At 39.1% G+C, this 22,370-nt stretch overlaps 1 protein-coding gene across 1 annotated transcript in view; it reads left to right on the top strand.

The window, feature by feature from the left end:
* Positions 1 to 3,944: 3,944 nt before the first annotated feature.
* LOC150095811 (uncharacterized) overlaps positions 3,945 to 22,370 on the top strand; it is a 50,526-nt gene continuing 32,100 nt past the window's right edge. The window contains exon 1 of the mRNA XM_090409537.1: positions 3,945 to 4,236. Coding sequence (XP_090265663.1) covers positions 3,945 to 4,236 — 292 coding nt within the window. The remainder of the gene's footprint in view (positions 4,237 to 22,370) is intronic.

Raw genomic sequence — 22,370 nt, 5'->3', positions numbered from 1 at the left:
TTATTGATCCAACCGATGGATCGCGGAGTTCTTGCAGTGTTTAAGGCTTATTATCTAAGGAGAACTTTTTCACAAGCCATTTATGCTAATGAAGGAAATGACCAGAGTCTCATTCAATTCTGGAAAAAATTCAATATTTATCATGCTATTAAAAATATTGCTGTGGCTTGGGACGAAGTGACCTCTCAATGACATATGGGTGTCATATGGAAAATGACATTAAAAAGGTTTGTGCATGATTTTGGAAATTTGTAATAGTGGGCTTAGCAAACAATCTGAATCTCGAAGTTGATGACGACATAATTCAACTCATAGAAAGTTACACTGAAGAGTTGACCAACGAAGAATTGGTCGAAGTGTTGCAGAAGAGAAAAAACGAGAAAAAGAAGAGGGGAAAAGAGAAACAGGAGAGGTAATTAAACAGAGTACAGTGAAAGATCTTGCAGAAATGTGCTTTGCAGTTAGTGATGTTCTCAAAATGGCTGAAGACATGGACCCCAATGTTGAACACTACTTAATAATGGAATCGAAAGTACATGATGCGTTGGACATTTTCATAAAAAAAAAAAAAAAGGTTCCACCAAAAGAGCCACAGCCTGATCGTTCATACTGGGAAGGTAATGTAGATGTGATTGTGGAGGAAGATTTGGGTGATTATTCTCCTGTTTTATAATGGCAGTAACACCCATTACAGTTTTATAATAAGGTTTAAAAATTAAAATGACAGTATATTTATTACGGTTGAGTCCCTAACCCCTATAACTCTGTTGACTTACGACTTACGTCCGATTTGAGTTACGTCCTGCCGGATGGAACAGAACCTGGACGTAAGTCGAGGGATGACTGTATATAGTATATATACTGTGTTAGGGTTAGGGACCACGAGATGGCGGCACTTGTTGTTGTACCGTATCTTCACTGGGGACTGCTTAATTAGTGATAGCCTTGGGCCAGCAGTGGAGATTGAACTGCTCACTCAGTCTCCCAAAGTTAGATAGAGATAAAACGGCCTCGCCTTCTCCCTATACGGGAATAAAAAGGCGTTAGCTGATTTTTTTAAAGCCTTTAATTAAACTATTTATTGACACACACACACACACACACACACACACACACACACACACACACACACACACACACACACACACACACACACACACACACACACACACACACACACACACACACACACACACACACACACACACACACACACACACACACACACACACACTAAACAATATAAATACAAAAACATGAAATACACTCTGAAAATAAAATAACAAAATGTATAATAAAATCCACTGTATTGAATAAATTACTTATGCTTAGGGGAACATATAAATATTGCAAAATATACCAAGCAAATAATTTAAACTAAACAATAACAATGAATCTAAAAATTAATTGCTTCCTTGGCCCTGTGTTGCAGAACAAAGCTTTTCATATGATCGCGATACATTTGAAATTGACACTCTTAGTTTCCTTTCAATATTTAACTGTGATTTATATTATGATTTTAAGGCAGCCACTGCAGAAAACCCGATTTCAGAAAGATAAGATGTTGGAAATGGCAAAAGTGCAGAAAATTCATCATCAACATTTGAAAATTCAAACAGCGATTTAGTTGCAAATTTTCTTTTGATTTCGCCTCTTGACGTGGTCTATAAATTGTTCTTCCTCTTCAATTGAGTAACCTTCAGGGGTAATTTGAAATGGGTTTCCCACCCCCTCGTACATTGCCATATGTTTTCGTTAGTTATAAAATAGTCTCTAAAATTCTTTGTCGACATTGTTAAATAATTTACAATAGTTGCAAATAAAACTTTGATGTTGAAAGGGAGATGGTAAATCCCGTTTTATATTTTATAGCCGGGTCCGAAACTCGGATCGAAATCCATAGAGTTTCATGCCGAAAAAACTATCGGCGGGCCCAAGTGTAAATGATCACTTGGGTAGTACAACACCAGGGCATCTCTATGCGAAGGTGGAGCAAGCTCCGTCACTAACTTTAATATTCTCTCATAATGTAAAACCCAGCTCCTAAGAGATGTATATATATTGTTTTACATTATGAGAAGAGGTCACTACCCAGACAGGTTTCACCCTTTTTTGAGGTCTCATCAGTGAGTAGGTAGACCTGGAATATCAAGGTTTTTAAGTGAACACGAACTTACATACCTCTACTATCGAATTGCCGAAGTGGTGCACTCCTATATTGTTAATTATTATTAATTACTAAGATAATAAGCCGAAAGGCTATTTTACTGGCGAAATTGCATGGAGTTGCCCTGGTGTTGTACTACCCAAGTAATCGTTTACACTTGGGCCCGCCGATAGTTTTTTCGGCATGAAACTCGATGGATTTCGATCCGAGTTTCGGACCCGGCTATAAAATATAAAACGGGATTTACCATCTCCCTTTCAATTAACAAATTCGCCGGTAAAATAGCCTTTCGGCTTATTATCTTAGTAATTAATAATAATTAACAATATAGGAGTGCACCACTTCGGCAATTCGATAGTAGAGGTATGTAAGTTCGTGTTCACTTAAAAACCTTGATATTCCAGGTCTACCTACTCACTGATTGCCAGAAGTTCCTATCTCCAGCGACTCTAAGAGAGAGCTCCATGTTCCAGAATCCAGTCCCTGATCCTAGTGGTAAGATCATTTGCAATCTATTTTTTGTACTTTTTGTCTAATTTTGCCTTGTGCCTGTTTCGCAGTCTTCCGCCTCTAGCTAGTCTAGCAGGAGATTTCGGTAAACAGGGAACGCTTGGACCTGGTTCTGAAGGTTCTTCCTTTCTGGCACTTAGTTTTTTCTCTAAATCATGATTTCGTTTTCACCGTGAGTAAGGACCCTTGGCATCGAAGCGGACGCCGACATACCGAAGAGGACGTTGGCGAAAGCTCTTACCGAAGCAGTAGGGGCAGAAAATATAGTTGGCTTTACCTATTATGGGGCAGGCAGGTTCCAGGTAGTGGTAAAGAATGTGGAAACCAGGAACAAGTTAAGAAAAGGACTAGAATGTCAAGGGAAAAATTTATTTCCCTTTGTAGTAGGGAGTGTTTTCAAGACAATAAAGATAGAGAGGTTCCCTGTAGAATATCTTGAGGGGGGAACCGAAATAATCAACAAAGTGTTTTCGAAATGGGGAGTCGTACGCGACGTAAAAATCGCTAACGATACAGACTTCCCCGACTGGATGACTGGCGAGGTAACTTTCCATATGGAAATGAAGGCCGAAGTCCCCAATTTTGTCTTTCTAGGCTCTGCCAGGGTAGTAGTTAACTACCCTGGAGTTAAGAAACAGTGTTATAACTGCGGTTCTCTGGCGCATCTAGGTAAAGACTGCCCCAAGAACAAATGCAGGAACTGCATGGCGGCAGGACATGCCCTAGCTCTGTGTGAGGCACCTTGCCTTAAATGTGGCACCATGGATCACAAAGTAGACACCTGCCCATCCAGAAACCAGGCAGAAAGGATGGGAGGTGCTATCACGCCAGCCACAGTAACACCAGTAGTAAATATTAATGACACAGAACGGGAAGACTTCCCAACCCTGAAGGCTGCACATAGCACAATAGCAACAGGGAATCATAAACGCAATAAGAAGGACGCGCCCGTAACTAAGAATGCAGAAACGACCAGCAAAGAAAGAACAGAGGACAAAGAAACAGCCAAGGATCAAGCCACTACCCCAGAAATCGCAGTGGAAGAAATAAAGGAACATAACCAACAAGAAACTACCACTTTAGATACAGAGAAGGAAAACGAAGCAGAGGAAGAATGCGAAACGGAGGAAGAAATGGAAACTACTAAAGAAGAAGGTACACAAAAGGGGTAACGAAGCCCTGAAGAAGGGAACATTAAAAAATCAAATATAGGAGTGCACCAAAGCCAGGTAACACAACCTCATCGAAAGAATCAGAAGCTGATGAAATGGAGACCAAAACAACAATACAGGAAGAGGCTGAAGAAATTTCTGTAGAAGAAATCAAACTAGTTATGGGTGAAAATATGTTTAAAAATGGGACTGCAATAATAAAGAAATGGAGTGGACCCATCGAATCCGCAGACAGTGTATTCGTAACAATGTGCAGAGAAGATGGGTCAACGTTCCTTCTTCGGAAAGGAATTATAAGTATGAAATGGAAGGATATCTATATCGAGGACATAGCCACGGCCGTGCCCAACAAGGTAGCGGGTCATCTGGGCCTGACAGAGGCTGAGAGTAAGTACCTCTGCAGAACTTTGAGAAAGTTAACAGTCAGAGATCAAAGAAGACACTGAGTGGTTTGGACGTAAATATTTCCAAAGGTTACGACAGCTAGGAAAGTTGAGTTAGTTCACGCAGAAGGGGGGTAAAAAAAAATGTATATATATATATATATATATATTTATTTTTTTTTCGCTTGCCTCAACAGGTTTATGATTATTAGTCCGCAAAGGAAGGAGCAGGCATGAGAACCCGAGTTGCGAAGGCTTATATCGAGGCAGTGCAGCTCCGTTGTGGGCTGCATCACTCGGGACAGGTTCTTCTCCCCACTCTGTCAATCCCTTTTTTATTTTGGGAGTTTCATTTGAAGTTACATTGATTTCTTTCAAAGTCATATCAGATCTCTTTTTCTCAGACTAACTCCAGAATTAATTAATATTTTCATTTTATTTTATTTTCCTTTTTTTAAAAGTTTTATTTCAGATATGTTACAGTGTAAACTGTAAAGAACAGACGTCAGGAGATTTTCTCCCCTCAGTTGCCCTTCAAAACAATGGATCCCTTTAATGCGGCACTAAGCTAATTAGTCAAGTTCCAAAATTCAATCCTACATAATTAAAGTTTAAATTGTTTTCCGTTTCTCTTTCTTGTAGGAACAAGAGACGTCTACAGACATCTCGTTTCATTTAATTTAAGTCACGTGTATATATATATATATATATATATATATATATATATATATATATATATATATATATATATATATATATATATATATATATATATATATATATATATATATATATATATATATATATATATATATAGAGAGAGAGAGAGAGAGAGAGAGAGAGAGAGAGAGAGAGAGAGAGAGAGAGAGCAATAGGTGTTAGGAGATGACGTCTTCAGACACCTGGTTTAATCTAGTTCAAACTATGGGGTAAAGTAAAGTACGTTTAAAGTATTTTTTTTTTAGAACAGGTGAGAAGAGATGACATGTACGGACCGTTTAGCCACAACCTCTTGGTTATATAGCTAAACAGTTGACTGAGGCCTCTTTATTATCTCTTACTATCCTACTCTACCTTTCTTTAACTTCCCCTATTACTACCTGCTGACCCTCAGCAATCTTTTATACTCCAAAGGCCGATGATGAAAGACATGAACTCCCATTCTACCAACTCACTGATGAGACCTCAAAAAAGGGTGAACCCGGTCTGGGTAGTGACCTCTTCTCATAATGTAAAACAATATATATACTACTTAAATTAAGAGGATATTAAATCCCACATAGTTTTAAAACCGAATAAGAAACTCAAAGATCGGAATCAGAGAGTTTCTTGCCGAATATAGTAAACTATAAAGTATCGGCGACTTAATAGTCCCCTTAATTAAGGGGATAATAGACTTAATTAAGGGGATTTAATATCCCCTTAATTTAAGTAATGTTTTCATTGCCGAAATGAAGCTTATTAGCTCTTTATACTTAAGTAACTTAATGGTTGCACCTGTTTGGAAAACTCGTTCGCAGAGTACATAAGTTCTTTTCGCTATACACTTTGGTATTAGGTCTAGCTACTCACTGATGAAGCCTCAAAAAAGGCTGAAACCGGTCTGGGTAGTGACCTCCCTCCATAATGTAATAACAGCATACATTTCCTAGGAAATGTGTTTTTACATTATGGAAAATACCTAAGAATAGCGATCTGAACTTCCCCCACCTTTGCAACGAGTTGCCCAGTATTGTACTACATACTAGGATCACTTGCATTGGCTAACGCTAGTGTCGCCGATACTTTATAGTTTACTATATTTGGCAAGAAACTCTCTGATTTCGATCTTTGAGTTTCTTATTCGGTTTTAAAACTATGTGGGATTTAATATCCCCTTAATTTAAGTAATGTTTTCATTGCCGAAATGAAGCTTATTAGCTCTTTATACTTAAGCAATATACAGGGTGTTCGGGATAAATTTGACAGTTTCGTAAGGAAAAAGAAAACTTCTTTGTATCTATTAAATTTAATGAATTGACAAAAAAACATTACAGGCAGAGTTAATTACAATACTATCAACAAGATTTACTCAAAATAACCACCATTAGCATCGATCACAGCTTCAATTCTGCTTCGGAACCTCGAACAAGCTGATGCTACAGTCTCCCTGGGAAGGGCCGCAAAAACTGTTTTAATTTTATCCATTAACTGGGCTTTTGTATTACTGGAAGTGCGATTGGTGTCTTTTTCAACTGCGCCCCATACAAAATAATCCATGGGGTTAAGGTCTGGGGAGTTTGGAGGCCAAACATTTGGACTGGTGAAGTCGTAGAAATTTTCAGACAACCATTTTTGACTTTTCCCAGAGGTGTGTCAAGGGGACGAATCCTGCTGCCATACATACGGCCTACCATTGGCTACCCTTGTTATCCAGGGCTTGACTACAGTTAGCAACTCCACGAACAAAGCCCGAATTCCAATGCCAGGGTTCTTCAACACCTGTTCCTGCAGATTTGCGAGGAATTCTGCTGTACGAACGCAATCAGATCGTCTGCTAGGGATCTTTCTTCTTGCTACATCTTCGTAGTCACCATTGCAAGTCTCTAGTTCATGCCTGATTGTTTTTACTGTATTCAGGGAGCATTGGGCAGCAGTCGTAATATCCTTATTTTGATGGCGGGCACGAATCATCATGATACAAGTTATTCTCTTCCATGATTCAGGTGGGTTCCAGCTATCCATCCTTTCTGACATCTTGTATATGAATGAAGAAGGGTCCAAACTTTTAAATGAAGAGAAGTGTGTGTTAATACATGTAACTTACGGAAAAATATAATTAATTATAAATATGTCAAATTTATCCCGAACACCCTGTATATACATCTCTTAGGAGCTGGGTTTTACATTATGAGAGAATATTAAAGTTAGTGACGGAGCTTGCTCCACCTTCGCAAAGAGATGCCCTGGTGTTGTACTACCCAAATGATCATTTACACTTGGGCCCGCCGATAGTTTTTTCGGCATGAAACTCTATGGATTTCGATCCGAGTTTCGGACCCGGCTATAAAATATAAAACGGGATTTACCATCTCCCTTTCAATTAACAAATTCGCCGGTAGAATAGCCTTTCGGCTTATTATCTTAGTAATTAAAACTTTGATGTGTTGCTCTTCTGTCTTGTAGTTTTGATAAATTCATCCACATTTGCAAAAATTTCTAATTTTTGTTCCATATCTTTAGATTTTTACAAAAAGCATTAACTCACTCAGCATTAACTGAGATATGTGTAATATTTCCTTGGAATTGCAGGTTTAATATATTTAGTTTCTCGAATATGTCCACCAAATAGCTCAATTTCATCACAAATAAGTGGTCTCTAAACTTCGCTTCTTCTTCTTCTTCTTGATTTTTCTCTCCCTAGAAGATTGCTATTTCGTATCCTAATTCGTAAACACGTTGTAAACATTTTCCCTGAGATAACTCTATTGTTTCTCAGTAAAATACTAATGCTGAATGTTCCCCTCCAGTCATGTCTTTGCATAGTTCAGAAAACAGTCTTGATTTTAAGGGTCTCATTTTTATAAAATTCACCATGGTTATAACTGTTGTTAACACAATGTTTAGACCAGGATTCATTTCCTTTGCAGCAAGAGCTTCTTTATGAATCATGCAATGGGTCCAAATATATTGTGGGGATTTTTCCCTCACAAGGACTTGTAAACTTTTAAACATACCTTCCAGATATAACTCGAGCACCATCTGTGGAAATTCCAACGCAATTTTTCCATTATATGTTTGCCTTACATATAAAATCATCGAATATTTTGAACTATTCAGATGCTGCGGTTCTTCTTTCTATTGGTTTACAAAATAATAACTCTTCAGCTGCTGGCAATCCATTGCAAAATCAAACATAAGCAATTAAATGACAATCCTTGTTGCTATCTGTTGCCTCGTCAAGCTGAATTGAGAAAAATTGGTTACAAATCTTCGACAAAAGTTGTCGCTGTACATCTTCACATATGTCACCAATTCGCTGAGCAACAGTCTCCTTTGATAGAGGTATGCACTGTTCTTGTTTAGGTAAAACTTTCTCCAAGCATAGTTTCCACAATATCAATCGAAGCTGGCAAAATTAGGACTTGTCCGATAGTGTTGGGCTTTTTGCAGTAGCTATTTTATATGGAACTTTGTAAGAAACTAGCAAAGCTTTTTCATTTACAAAGCTTTTTTAATGCTAGATTTTTGCTTTCCTAAACATTTCAGTTTGGCAGCAAAGACCTCTCGAGGTTTGTTAACATATTCTTATGAATGTTTCCAAATGTCTTTTAAGTTTCTTCGGTTTCATGCTATCAGGGACCAAAATTTTCCAACAAATAATACACATTGGTCTTTGTTCATCATTTACTTTAGTCTTTGTTAAACCGAAATCTAAATATTTTGCTTTTTTGATTTTACTTTTTTGATTTTACTTTCGGAGTGATTTTCTGTGAACCTTAATTTAATGACGTCGACGCTCCACAGTGGTCAGATGCCCGCTTGAAAGGGAGAAGCTAGAAACTTAAGAAATATCGCACAGGATAACTGCAGGGATGGTCGGTCTGCAGTATCCTGTTGAGATGGAAAGAAGTATTACTGAGGTATCTGATATTGAGGACAGGGAGGCCAAAAGCCCTCAGCTTCTCTGGAAGTTGAATGATCATAATACAACTTCCTGGCGTAGACTTCCCCAGAGGAACTTCAACAGTTTCCTGTATAGCAGGTTTTCCTGATCTTCGCTGATGTTTGTAATGTTCATGACGTACTGGTAGGCAGGGCATAAGATGGTTTTGATGACAGTGGCTCTGGAGGAGAGTGACAGCTGTCCGTTTGTCCAGTCCTTGAGATTCGACTGTTCCGTTTATAAGATGTTGAATGTCGAGGACGAGCTGTGTGCAAATAGAACTCCCCCCCCAAGATGATAAGGTAGGGACGAGACCCATAGGGATGTTGTCTAGGTCCCAGACTTCATACGTTTTTATTTTGGTTTTGTTGGAGTTGGAAGTTAACCCTGATGCTTTGAATTCCTCTAGGATGTTTAAGAGCTTCCGTACGGAGTAGTTGTCCCTGAGGGTACACGTCATCCGCGTAGGCTCTTACTTTGGAGTCATCCGTGGTGGGAGGTAATGTAATCTAATCCCTCTGACAGCACGTGAGTTGTTAACTACCCATAGGAATGGCTCAAGGTTTAGTTTGAAAAGCAGCAGACTGAGGGGACAACCTTGTTTGACCCCCCTTTCTGGATGTTGATGGGGTCCAATAGGTGACTGTTGATGAGGAGGTGGGTGGTGCTGTTGTTGTAGCCTCCTCTAATGATGGAAAGAAGTCCACTGCTGACCCTGACGTTTTGCAGGATGTTGAACAGAAAGGAGTGCCGGACGCTCTCGAATGCTCGGTTGAGATCGATGGACAGCAATGTCATTGAGTACTTCTTGATGTTGACTAGACGTAGCAGTTCTCTGATGAGGATGAGATTGAACTCCATCGATCAACCAAAAACACCATACACCAGCATGCACTTGATGACATACAGTACTTCATCCCTACCTTCAGTCTATCATTTAGAACATGGGCGATGATCTTGTAATCCGTGTTCGACAGACTGATAGATCTCCAGTTTTTGATGTTGACTGTGTCTCTGTTGGCTTTCGGGATGAAGATGATACAGCATTCCAAAAGTTCTCGTAGCACGTTTCCGGTGTTAAGGAAGTTATTGAAGACTGCTACGAGAATGGGAAGGATGAAATCCCAGGCCTAACGATAGAGTTCTGTGCCTAGTCCGTATGGCCCAGGCGCTCTCTTCATTCAGCATTGTTTGAAGGTTAAAGTTACTTCGGCCGCGGTTATTGGTCGATCCAACCCTGCCTGAATGTGCACAAGGAAGAGGTCAATGTTCCAATAGGAGTAATTCTGGGATACTGTTATCTTGATAGAGTTGGGTATAGTATCCCCAGAAGGCGTTCAGGATGTCAGGTGTTGTGGTGTGTACACACCCGTCTTCGTTGATTGTGGTTATGGTTCGCTCCTGCCGAAATTGACGTAGCGCCTGTTGTAGAACGCAGCCGATTGCCTATCTTCCGAACACAGGTGGAGTCTGATCTTCATGTCCTTTTCTTCTCCCTGTTTCTGTCTCTCCATTTAGATGTCGAGATTAATGTCAAGGATGTCGTTGTGACATGGAAAGCCTTGGTTTTGACTGGCCACGAACCATCTTCTTTCCTTGTAAAGATCACGAAGCCGAGATCTTCTGACGAAGACATGTTCTTAGCCTCATTTGATCATGTTTTCTTTGATATTGGTTTTCAGTTGTACCTACGTGTACCAGTCCCAGTCAGCAGTGCTCCAGGTGGAGCACAGTTGTTGATGCTTGGCCGAGAACAGGGACAGGAAGTCTGGTGGTATTTACCTTCCAGGTGCTCAGACCAACTTTTACTGCTTCTAAAGGATGGTATGTGAGCACAACTATTTTGTGGTCCGAGATGGCAGAACTAATTTGAACGTCCCTTATTGCCTCGACTCTGGAAACAAGGGACGGTGACAGGTAGAAGCGGTCGAGCCGTGTGTTCACGTCTAATCCCGATAATAGGGGTTGTCAGCCCTCAAGATGTCTGTCAGTTGAAGATTCCTGATATGAATTTCCAGTTTCCTGTAGCCAGCAGTGTCTTAAGTTCGGAGTTTCCACTACTTTGCCATTGGCCTGGTCCGTTACGCAGTTGAAGACCTCCATCAGGATGACATGATGGGTGCCATACAAATAGGTATAAAGCGACTGGAAGATGTTTGATCTTGATGTTCAATCTACTGGGATGTAGATGTTGATGAACCTGGTGGTATAGCTCCCGGTACTTCCAGTCGATGGCGAGAACTCTCCCTTCTGCCTCCCTCTGGATGTTATGGAAGGCTCCGAGGAAGGGGGGGAATAGCATAAGCACCCCGACCCCGGCGCTATTTCTGTTGCGAAGCTCCCAAAAAATATCAAGGGGTACTTTTGGCTTAGTTCCTGCATGTCCCTGTAGTGGAAAAAGTGCATCTCTTGCAAGAACAAGACCCGGAAGTTAAACGCTAGTATTAGCTTCCACACCTCCTCTTGTTTAGATGGTGAACCCTCTGATGTTAAGCGAGGCAACACAGAAAGGCGTGGCGGCATTATGATATTTCAGGATGTTATATCCGGCCTAGATCCTTTATTTGCAGCTGTCTAACGTAATGAATTAAAGATTCGATTCGTAGGGGGAGGCAGAATATCCACCCTGCAGACTGGCTTCCAGTTTCGAGCACGAACTCGAGAGGACCTGGAACTCCTGTCGGCTGTTTCTGATCTTAAAGCCGGTGATCTTGTTGTTTGCTTTAGTGAAATCATAGTAATTAAACTGGGAGTCAGTGCATTTTTTTATTTTTGCATTGATACTCTCTTTTCGTTGGGGAGGGGTTTCCACCTCTATTTAGGACTCGGATGTTCTGTGTCTGCTTCTTCGAGAATGGCTTCGGTGTTTCTTTTCTTTTTTTGGTGGAGCCTCCACCTTCCTTTTCTTTGGTGGTTCCTTGGCAGGTGGAAGTTGTTATTCTCCTCTCCTCTATTTTCATTTCTTGTGCAGAAGGAACGTTTGTTACTGCGGGGATGATCATGGGTTCGTCCATTACAGATGAACTCTCCTCCACTGTTGTTGAGTAGGTTGTAGCTGGTGGAATGCTCACTTCATCTGTATCCTCGGCTGTTAACTGTTCCTCCATAGGTGGTATAGAGTGGAAGTGCCTGAGGGGAAAACAGTTTCCTCAGGGATTGTTGTTGCTGGGGAGGAAACGGTTTCTTCTGCTGTTGTTGCTGCAGGACGCTTTTTAATTTTACCCAAGACAACGTGGGAAAATGCTTTCCTGCCTTTGGTGTTGGGAAGTTCTGGAAATTTGCTGGCGTCTTTGACAGATCAATCGGCACCTCTGCCGGCTCTGCGAATGTGCGCAGAGCACATGATGTTATTTTATGCTCCGTGCTGGAACACTTTCAGCAGAGGTGTGGGCACTGGCTGGAAATGTGCCGGATCGCTTCACCGGAGTACCAAGCGGGATTCTCCTTGGAGACGCTCTTCTTTATGTTGCTCACTTTCCCCCACTTGCTAAAAGTTTGAACGAGCACGTCATCTCTGGCTTCTAAGTACTCCTATAGGGAAGCGCTCGATTTTTAGTTGTCTCACTCAGTGGCGCACCCAGGGAGGGGGCCAAGGGGGCCCTCCCCCCCAAAAAAAGAAAAAGTTAAAATACACTAAAAAATTTTCCAAAATACTTTTCCTAATTAAAATTCATTTTTTTATTTATGTTGTCTCGTGTCTTTTATTTCTATACTACTCATGAATTAGCAGTCACATAAGGTGAGAGTACCCTATAGCAGTATTTCAGTAACCAAATAAATCTATATATTTTAATTATCCAAACAAAACAAATTAAAATTAAATAAGTAAAAATTATAAAAAAAAAAAAAAAAAAAAATCAGCTAACGCCTTTTTATTCCCGTATATACGGGAGTAGGCGAGGCCATTTAGCCCTATCTAACTTTTTTGGAGACTGAGTGGGCAATTCAATCTCCACTGGTACCCAATCAGAGACAGATGGCCCAAGGCTATCACTAATTAAGCGGTACGCAGTGAAGAGAGACGGCTCAAATGTGCCGCCATCTCGTGGTCTCTAACCCTAACACAATATATTTAATGTCTGAAAAATAATGTGGGTTCTACGGTCGATTTTCTTGAGTTTACAGGACGAAAAACCCGAGTTTCCGGGAGGAAAAACCTGCTTGCCCGTGCCAGAGATCGACTAACTCGGGAACCGGTCGAAAAAAGGCTTAGAAAAATTTCCTCTAGTCGCCGACTAGACTCGAAACCAAGACTTCCTTCGTGCGGCCTAGCGCGGTGGTGTGCAAACGCCACATCCACTGAGCTACACAGGCTCATTATCGTATCTATTGTAAAAATAGATACGATAATGTACTCTCAAGTTGTAAAATTGTACTCTCAAGTTGAAAATAGTGCGTACTGTAAATATTGTGTGTTTTTAGCACCTGTTAATGTTGGAAAATCTAAATCTGAAGTACCTGGGCAGTTAGTTACGCAAGGTTATAATAATTGGAAGAAAGCCATTGAAAAATTTAATAATCATCAAAAAACAAAATATCATATAACGGCTGTTATGACTTACGAAAGGCTAAACAATATTCAAGATGGAAAATGTATTCCAATCAATCGATAAATTGATGCAGATAGTGCATCACAAGCTACAGCTAATCGGAAACGATTAGAGCCGTTTATAAAAACAGTAATTTTATGTGGTCGGCAAAATATACCCTTGCGAGGACATCGTGATTATGGAGAATTTTCATTTGAACAGGAGCCAATCGCCAATGAAGGCAATTTTCGAGCTTTATTAAGAACAAGAATCGATGGGGGCGACAAAAACTTGGCTGAACATTTTAAACATTGTGCCAAAAACGCTACCTACATTAGCTGGAACATACAAAATCAAATTATAAGTGCATGTAATGAAATCATTTTGAACCGTTTGGTCGCAAAAATGACATCGGCGAAATGTTTTTCAATTCTTGCCGATGAAACTTTTGATATTTCTACTACTGAACATCTTTCCTTGTGTGCCAGGTATATAGAAGAAGAAAATGACAACAAACTTTGTGAACAATTTTTACAATTTGTTCCTGTAACAAGCACCACAGGAAAAAACGTATCCGACAATATCTTAGAAAGCTTAAATAATTATGGCACCGATTTGTCATATTTACGTGGGCAAGGTTACGACGCTGCCACATCAATGAGCGGAAAGTTTAATGGTGTCCAATCTCACATATCAGCTATATATCCACAAGCTTTATATGTTCATTGTGCATCACATAGTTTGAATTTGGCAATTGGAAATGCTGTAACTGTGACTGAAATAAGAAATTGAATTCGCATAATCGAAAAGGTACACAATTTCTTCAATACCCCTAAGAGACAGGACGTTCTTCTTTACAACACTGATAAATATACACTGGATACTAAGAGACAGAAACTACGCCAAGTTTGCCCGACTAGGTGGGAGGAACGTCATAAAGCCATCATGACCATGGTGGAATTATATGATGCAGTGATTCATAACCTTGAAACAATCATTTCTTGGGAAGACAGAGATTCGTCCTCTAATGTAAAACTTTTGAATAATTCATTGTGTGAATTTGGTTTTATACTATCTTAATTTAGCTTGCAAAAGATATTTGCGTACAACTTACCATTGTCTAAATTAATGCAAAAACCTGACAGTGACCTCCTGATTGCCCTAAATTTTGTTGATGATGTTGTGGCTCAATTAAATATCATTTGTCAAACACCATATTCTTCATTTAAAGATATTTACGATGAAGCATGTATAAAAGCCAATAATTTTAATATTGACATTAAAAAGCCAATGACTACATCAAACATTAAGTTCCAATGTTCCAGCCGATTCTGTAGAAGAGTATTTCAGGAGAACTATTTTCATTCCATTTATTGATCAAATATTGACTCAACTTCAGGATCGTATCACTCGACACCGCAACATTTTGAAAAAAAAAATCTCTTCTACCAAATGGAAAAGATGCTCCAACAGCAAGTGCAATGGAAGATTTTCGTCAGTTGTGTGAATTTTATGCCGGTGACTTGCCTTATACAAATCCAGCAATTTTGAAAGCCCAATTCAAGCTGTGGTATAAGAAATTTGACAAACCGTTTACAATAGCGCCATGCAAAAATGCTGTTGATGCAGTTTCAAAGTGTGACAAAAGGATATATCCTAACATTTTTAACTTATTAAAAATATTTGCAACGCTTCCGGTAACAACATGCGTCAGTGAAAGGTCATTTTCTAACTTACGCCTTTTAAAAACCTATTTATGATCTACGATGACACAATCACGATTGAACGGACTGGCGTTGCTATGTATATACACACACACACGGAGAGATTAATGTAACCATCACGACTGAAATAATTCAAGAGCTTTGTAAAAAGAAAAGAAAACTGGATTTTATTCTTTAAATGAATTTTTATAATCACCTAATGAATTTTATTTAATGAATGAAATTTTTACGAATTTTAGTTGAACGGATAAAAATATTTTTAATACAAATTCATTGTATTAAAATATTTTTATCCATTCAACTCGGCCCCCCCCCCCCCAAGATTAAATCCTGGGTGTGCCACTGGTCTCACTTCTGACCCCACCATGGTTGGGGTCACGTGCTTCCCCTGGACAGGGAAACTGTCTAAAAGTTTATCTCTGAAAGATATATTTTTTACATCATCATCATCATCATAATCAAATTCCTGCCATGTGCACTCAAGGGGTGTAGAGGATATGATAGTACTAACTTCTTATCTACAATTTTCCTCCAAATCAGTCTGTTACAGACTCCAATATCATCATTATCAGATGTTATATTTCTATCGTCTGAGGCACTTTGTACCGTATTAATACACCTATAACTTATTCTTCCTCTGGGTCGTTTTGCTGCCAACCTGGCAGAGAACACTTGTTTTGCTAATCTTTCTTCGCCCATTCTGTTTAAGTGACCACACCACCTGAGATTAGCTCTGCTAACACATTCCTGTATGCTGGCCATGTCGAGTTCTTGCCTAATATCCTCGTTTTTAATATGATATTGCCATTGATGCCATCTGTTCACGCCTATAATCTTTCTCAGGACTCTGATATCTGCGGTCTCTAGTCTTTGGTCAAGTGTTTTACTTCTGACCCAGCTCTCAGATCCATAAGTTAAAACTGGTTTGAACACTGTTTTGTATAAGCTAATTTAGTGTTCCGACTAATTTCTCTCTTATTCAATATGAATTTATTCAATTGACTTCCCACCATACCAGCTTTGCTGATTCTGTTGTCTATTTTTATATTTAATTTACCATCTTCACTAAAAATCGTGACTAAGTAGTTGAAGTGTTTTACTTGTTCCACAGGTTCTCCATTCATAACACAGTTGACATTTTCAATGATTCTGCCTATTTTAATTGTATTTGTATTTTTATTACTGACCTTCATACCATATCTATTACAACGATTATTCAATTTAGTCAGAGAATCTTGCAAACTTGTAGCGGATTTATTTAGAAGTATATCATTTGTATAAAGAAAAGAGCTGACAAACATCTCCAATTTTGATATCATGTTTAATGCCACTTTCCTTCATTATGTGATACATATAGATAATGAATAACAGAGCGGATAATATACATCCTTGTCTCACACCAGATTTAACATTAAACCATCTTCCTGTACTTCCTTCAATTCTAACTGCCGACTTACAACTCAAATAAAGACTAAGTATTGCTTGATATAATGCCCCATTGACACCATATAACTGTAGCGTATTGAATAGCTTCTCGCTTGGCACCTTGTCATATGCCTTTTCTAAATCGACAAAATTTAAATACAGATCTTTGTTATATTCCCATGCTTTCTCGACTATTTGTCGTAAAGTGAAGATCTGATCCTGACAGCCTCTATTTGGCCTGAATCCAGCTTGTTCTTCACCAAGCTTTTCTTCCACAATTCTTCTCAACCGTTTCTCAACTATACTTGCATAGATCTTACCAGGAACACTCAGTAGGGAAATACCTCTGTAATTCTCACATTCAGTTTTATTTCCCTTTTTATATATGGGTACTATGAGAGCTCTACTCCAATCATCGGGAATTCGTCCCTCTGTTCAGGCTTTCTGAACTATGCATTGCAGCCACTGTAAGACTCTTACACCGCCATATTTCAGCATTTCAGGTCGAATATCATCTACTACTGCTGCATTTCCACATTTCAAGCCTTTTGATGGCGTTTTCTACTTCAATATGATATGTATTCCTGACTGCATGCCTGATCAGTGTTTTGTTACCACTGTGGTGTCCTCACTGCTTGTTTCATTTAGCAGTTTTTCAAAGTAATTACTCAATACTTCAAGGCTATCCTTTTATCCCGTTTTCATGTCACCTTTATCATCTCTAACTCCTTTTACAACACTCTTTCCTCCATTCCTAAGCTTTTTCAACAACCTCCAGAATATTTTGCCACCTTCGTGATATTTATTTTCTATGTTCTTGCCAAAGTCCTCCCATGATTTTTGTTTAGCTAGTTTTACACACTGTTTAGCTTTCTTACATTTGTCTCTGTATTCTCTATGAGCACAAGCTGACTTATTTGCCAAGAACGTTTGATATGCTTTCTTCTTTTCCTTCAGTGCCTCTTTAACATCCTGTGTTCTAATTTTTGTATCCTTGCAGACAATTTAACCACATGCCTCTCTAGCGGAATCATTCAGGGCTTTCTTCAGGGCTTTCTGCTGAATCCCCAAGGTTTGATTCCTGTTCTCAAACACTTTCATTTTTTCTTCAATAATCTTCGTGTATTTTCATCTACAGTTCACATCTGAGAGCTGCTCAACTTTTATTCGCTTTAAAACCTTCTTACATGTTATTTTTTTCAATATGAAATTCAATTTTATTCTGCTCAAGGCTAAATAGTGATCACTTCCAATTTCAAATCCTCTGTACACTCTGGTGTCCTGCACCCGGGAGAAAACATCACTATCAACAATAACATAGTCAATGAGACTTTTCTTATTCCTTGTCTCTTCTCTCCATGTGAATTTGTGCACATTTTTATGTTGGAACATGTGTTAGTAATAACCACTTCATGTCTTGAGCAGAACTCCAACAGATATTTGCCATTATTATTAGCTTTTCCCTTTTCTCCAAATTTTCCCAAAATATTTTTGTATGTCTCACAATCATTTCCTACTCTGCTATTTAGATCCCCAACAAGGACCAACTTTTCGTTTTTCATTGTGTCAGTTGCTTTTTCTAAAGCCTCAAAAAATTCCTCCACTTCTACCTTAGTAGAACCTTCTGTGGGACCATAGGCACAAATAAGTCTCATTGTCGAGTTCCCCATTCTCATATTTGCCCACATTACTCTACTTGAGACTGACTGCCATTCAAGAAGATTTGCCTCGTAATTGCGTTGTATACCATGGCTACTCCTTCTTTTCCTTGATTGTCATTGCCTGAATATAACATTTTGTATTTATTGCTCAGGAAGATCTCACCAGTTTTTACCTTTTTTGTTTCAGTCACACCTATTATGTCAATCTAGTACTTATCTAATTCCTCAGCTAGCTCCATTTCTTTGCCATTCAGGCTTCTTACGTTGATAGTATCGATCTAACTCTGGTGATGTTGAGTTGGGGTGTGTTTTCTGATTTGTTCCTGTAGCTGACTTTTCGTTGTTCGCCCTGGTTCGCTGGCGAAAACAACGGGGGCGTTGTTTAACCGGGCAACGCCCCAGCCGGCATGAAATTTTGTCATGTTGTGCCATCATTTTTTATTTTGGTTTAACCAATAAGAATACAATTTGGTCGGCTAAATCCCAAATTGCCAGCCCATCCACGTTCGTTCAGTATCCAAGTAGATACCCAACAGGGTGCACCACGAGAAGGTGGGGATTGGGCATTAGGTCAGAAGCCCTGGTCGGTTCTCCGCATTCCTTTAAAGACTATGTGGAGGTCTCCTCTCAGTTATATAGCTGTGACCCATAAGCACCCCTATATTTTTTACAACAATCCAAAATCGTCCTCCACCGTAGGGGGTGAAGGAATAGATGTTTTGGTCGCCTACTAAATCTTTAATGGTTTTAATGAGGACTCTGGGATCCTCTAATCCTGGAATCTCGATTCAGAGTCCTTGTCCTTGGAGGGACGGGGATCATTTTACTCATGCGTCTTATCCTACCAGCAGTTAGTGACGTTAGTATAACAATTAATAAGAAATAACTAACAACAAAATGAATATAATAATGTTAGTAGAAAAAAGCCAACACTGGTAAAACACTAAAGCGAACACTGATCGAGCAAAAAATCCTGCTACGCGGCCGGCTTCTTGCTGGTTACGTTGCAGTGGTACTGTCGTGTTGCCATTTCAAGCCTTATTTATACTCGCAGAAACATTTCTACACATTCGAGACTTCCTTGATGAAATAGGGAATGTGTCCAAACGGCTGACACGCTTCAACAGTCTGTGCAGTGATGCCAAATCTATACAATTTTCGAAAGATTTGGTGACGTATTAAATTTGTATGAATATTAAAAAACGGGGCACACATGAAAGAAGGTTGAGAAACACCGTAGGAGTAAATAATATCTGTAAGGATCAAGTAGATGATATCGGAAGTTAATTGTAGTGATTGGATAATGAGGATTAGTTGATTAAGCCATGCTAATCCCACCTACTTCGAAGCTAGGGTGAGCTTTCATGAAGAGAGTGGGATTGGCATACACTGTTTATGTTAATGGGTACTTTTATGAATGGAATATAGGCGTTGGATGCTTGTGATTTGTGAAGTGTATATAGGTGTGAATGCTATACGAGTATTAACTGCGTTGGTTTAGCTTCCACAGTTCGTGTTTTAATGTTCTGTAATTGTGTATGTGTTTTAAATTTTGTAGGTTGTTGAGTAGCATGGGTATGAGATGTAATCTCACTGCAGAATCGTATGAGTTGTTGAAGGATCTAGGGGTGTTATTGTGGGTCGTGTTATGTGTCACGTGTCCCTGTTGTTACGATATGTGATGTTGAAGTAATTCCTTAGTAACACTTAGTGTGTGACATTATGTAGTTTTTTAGATTTTTAATGCTCAGGATTTTGTGTATCGCCATAAGTGGTTCGGTTATTAGCTGTTGTATGTGAGGCCTCCAAACCACTGTTGAAGTAATTTTCCTATGCAATGTTACTAATTTCGTTAGATGGCTGTTTGATGTGTTTGCGTAGCCTGTTATACCGTACCTGAGAAGAGATTCGCAATTGGAGTTTTTTTGCGTTATATGAAATGATGCCTTTTACTTGGAAAGGTTTTGCTGCAATGATGCGGAATTTAGTATGTAGATATTCTATATGTTTTGCCCATTTACAGTGTCCCTTTACATAGATTTACATCTATGTAAAGGCCAAGATATTTTGCATGTGTTACGGGTGTGATTTCGGGATATTGGCAGCTGTTTTTGTTGTTAATGCAGCGGTATGTGTGACAGCACAGCGGTAGTGGTGAGGAGCGCGTGATTCTTGGATTCTGTATAATTAACATCTGTGATTTGATGCTGTTCATTATAATTGAGTTTTGGTAGAAGTATGTTGTGATTTCATTTAAGTCTTGTTATGCTTTGTCAAGAGCGATGTTGATGTCTTTGTGGACTGCCAGTAGCGCGGTGTCGTCTGAGTATTAATATATTTGACTTCGTGTGTCCAGGTTGTGAACGTCTTTAACGTATATGTTGAATAGAGTGGGTGATAATATGGCGACTTGTGGGACTCCATGTTTTATCTGTATATCCCGGCTGTAAAATGCTCCTATTTTTGTTACTTGTGTTCTGTTTGAGACACAGTTCCTGAACCAGGTATGCAGTGTTCCTTCTATTCCGACTGAATATAGTGTGGTCAGCAGTTTGTCATGTTCAAGTGTATCAAAAACTTTAGTTAAGTCAATAAGTATAAACACAGCGAACTTGTTTTTATCGAGAGCTATGTTTATGGGGTTGGCGATATCTTCTAATAAGGTAATGGTGCTTTTTGTTTTCTGGAAGCCGTATTGGTTTTGTGATATAATGTTGTACTTTTGTAAATAGTTCTGTAGTCTAGTGTGTGTTATTTTTTCACGAATTTTGGAGATGATTGGTAGGTTAGCTACTGTACCATTTCTTTTGCCATGTTTGTAAATTGGCGTAATTATCGTAGTTTTTAGTTGTGGAATAATACCAGTGTCGAATATTATGTTCACGAGTCTCAGAAGTACAGGATTTATTTGCTCAAAGTGTGTTAAAAGGTCTTATTTTATTCCTGGAGTCGTCTTTGGTTTTTAGCTGTAAGAGTGCTTCCTTCAGTTCCTGTTTTGTTAAAGGTGGAAAATACATAGTTTGCTTGACTTTGCGTTGGTAATTTTTTTCTTATCTTTGGTAGATTATCTTTATTGAGTTTGTGAACTTTTTGTGATATTGTTTGTGAACGCGTGGTTGAATGAGTCTGCTAGTTTCTCTGTTCATATCCTGACCGAAGATTTTTGCGATAAAATCTTGTGGTGAAGTTTCCTTTTTTCGAGTTAGTAATTCGTTAAGTGTAGCTCATGCTCACTTCATGTTTTCATTATATTCCATAAATTTTGATTGTAAATTTACATGAACATTAGTTGGAAGTTCTCATATAAAGTTACAGGGTCACTTAAGTATAAAGAGCTAATAAGCTTCATTTTTCGGCAATGAAAACATTACTTAAATTAAGGGGATTTATATCCCCTTAATTTAAGTAATGTTACAGGGTCATTTATTTTGAGTAGGCAATCCCAGTCTGTTTTATAAGGTCGTCGACAATGCTCTTTAATATGATCGATTTCTGTCGAGTTTTGCGGTGTTGGGAGAGGAGTGGGTAGGCGGCATAATGAAACGAAGCTGAGACAAAGTAGAGATCGGCGATTTTGGCGTTAATTACTGAGGAGGTATGTGTATGGCTGGGAGCCCATATGTTGATATGGTCAATGCACGATTGTGTAACTCTCTAAGGGTTGAATATTTCTTCTCTTGTTGGGGAGTTTATGGCAGGGTTTATGTTGTACTGTCTTAGTATATTAGTATTGCCGGCCTGGTTGGCCGAGTGGTTAGCGTATCCGCACTCCAGCCAAAAGGCTGCGGGTTCGAATCCCACCGTAGGCATGGATGTTTGTGATTGTCTGTGAAAATACCAGTGGTGATAATCGGCGGTAGATGGCGATGGTCTAGATGGAGGTAGTTGCAGTTAGTAGAGTGGTGGAGACGGAGAGTTGTGGAGCACATTCCCTCCCTCGATGAGTCTTTGGACTCCCTGGAGGTATTAGCTAATAATAATAATATATCAAGGTATGTGTTAGTGGTTGAATAAGAACGGTCAAGATATTTATGTTAATTAATTAATTTATTTATTTAGCATATGGCATAATAAAGACACATGACATCAGAATATATAAATACATATTTGTGCAGACAATAAAAATGATACAAGTAATGCACATATACAAATAT

This window comes from Typopeltis vanoorti, chromosome 19 (assembly GCF_054136105.1).
Source record: "Typopeltis vanoorti isolate ZY-2024b chromosome 19, IOZ_Tvanoo_1.0, whole genome shotgun sequence".
Taxonomy (NCBI): domain Eukaryota; kingdom Metazoa; phylum Arthropoda; class Arachnida; order Uropygi; family Thelyphonidae; genus Typopeltis; species Typopeltis vanoorti.
This window is presented reverse-complemented; position numbering and strand designations above follow the sequence as displayed.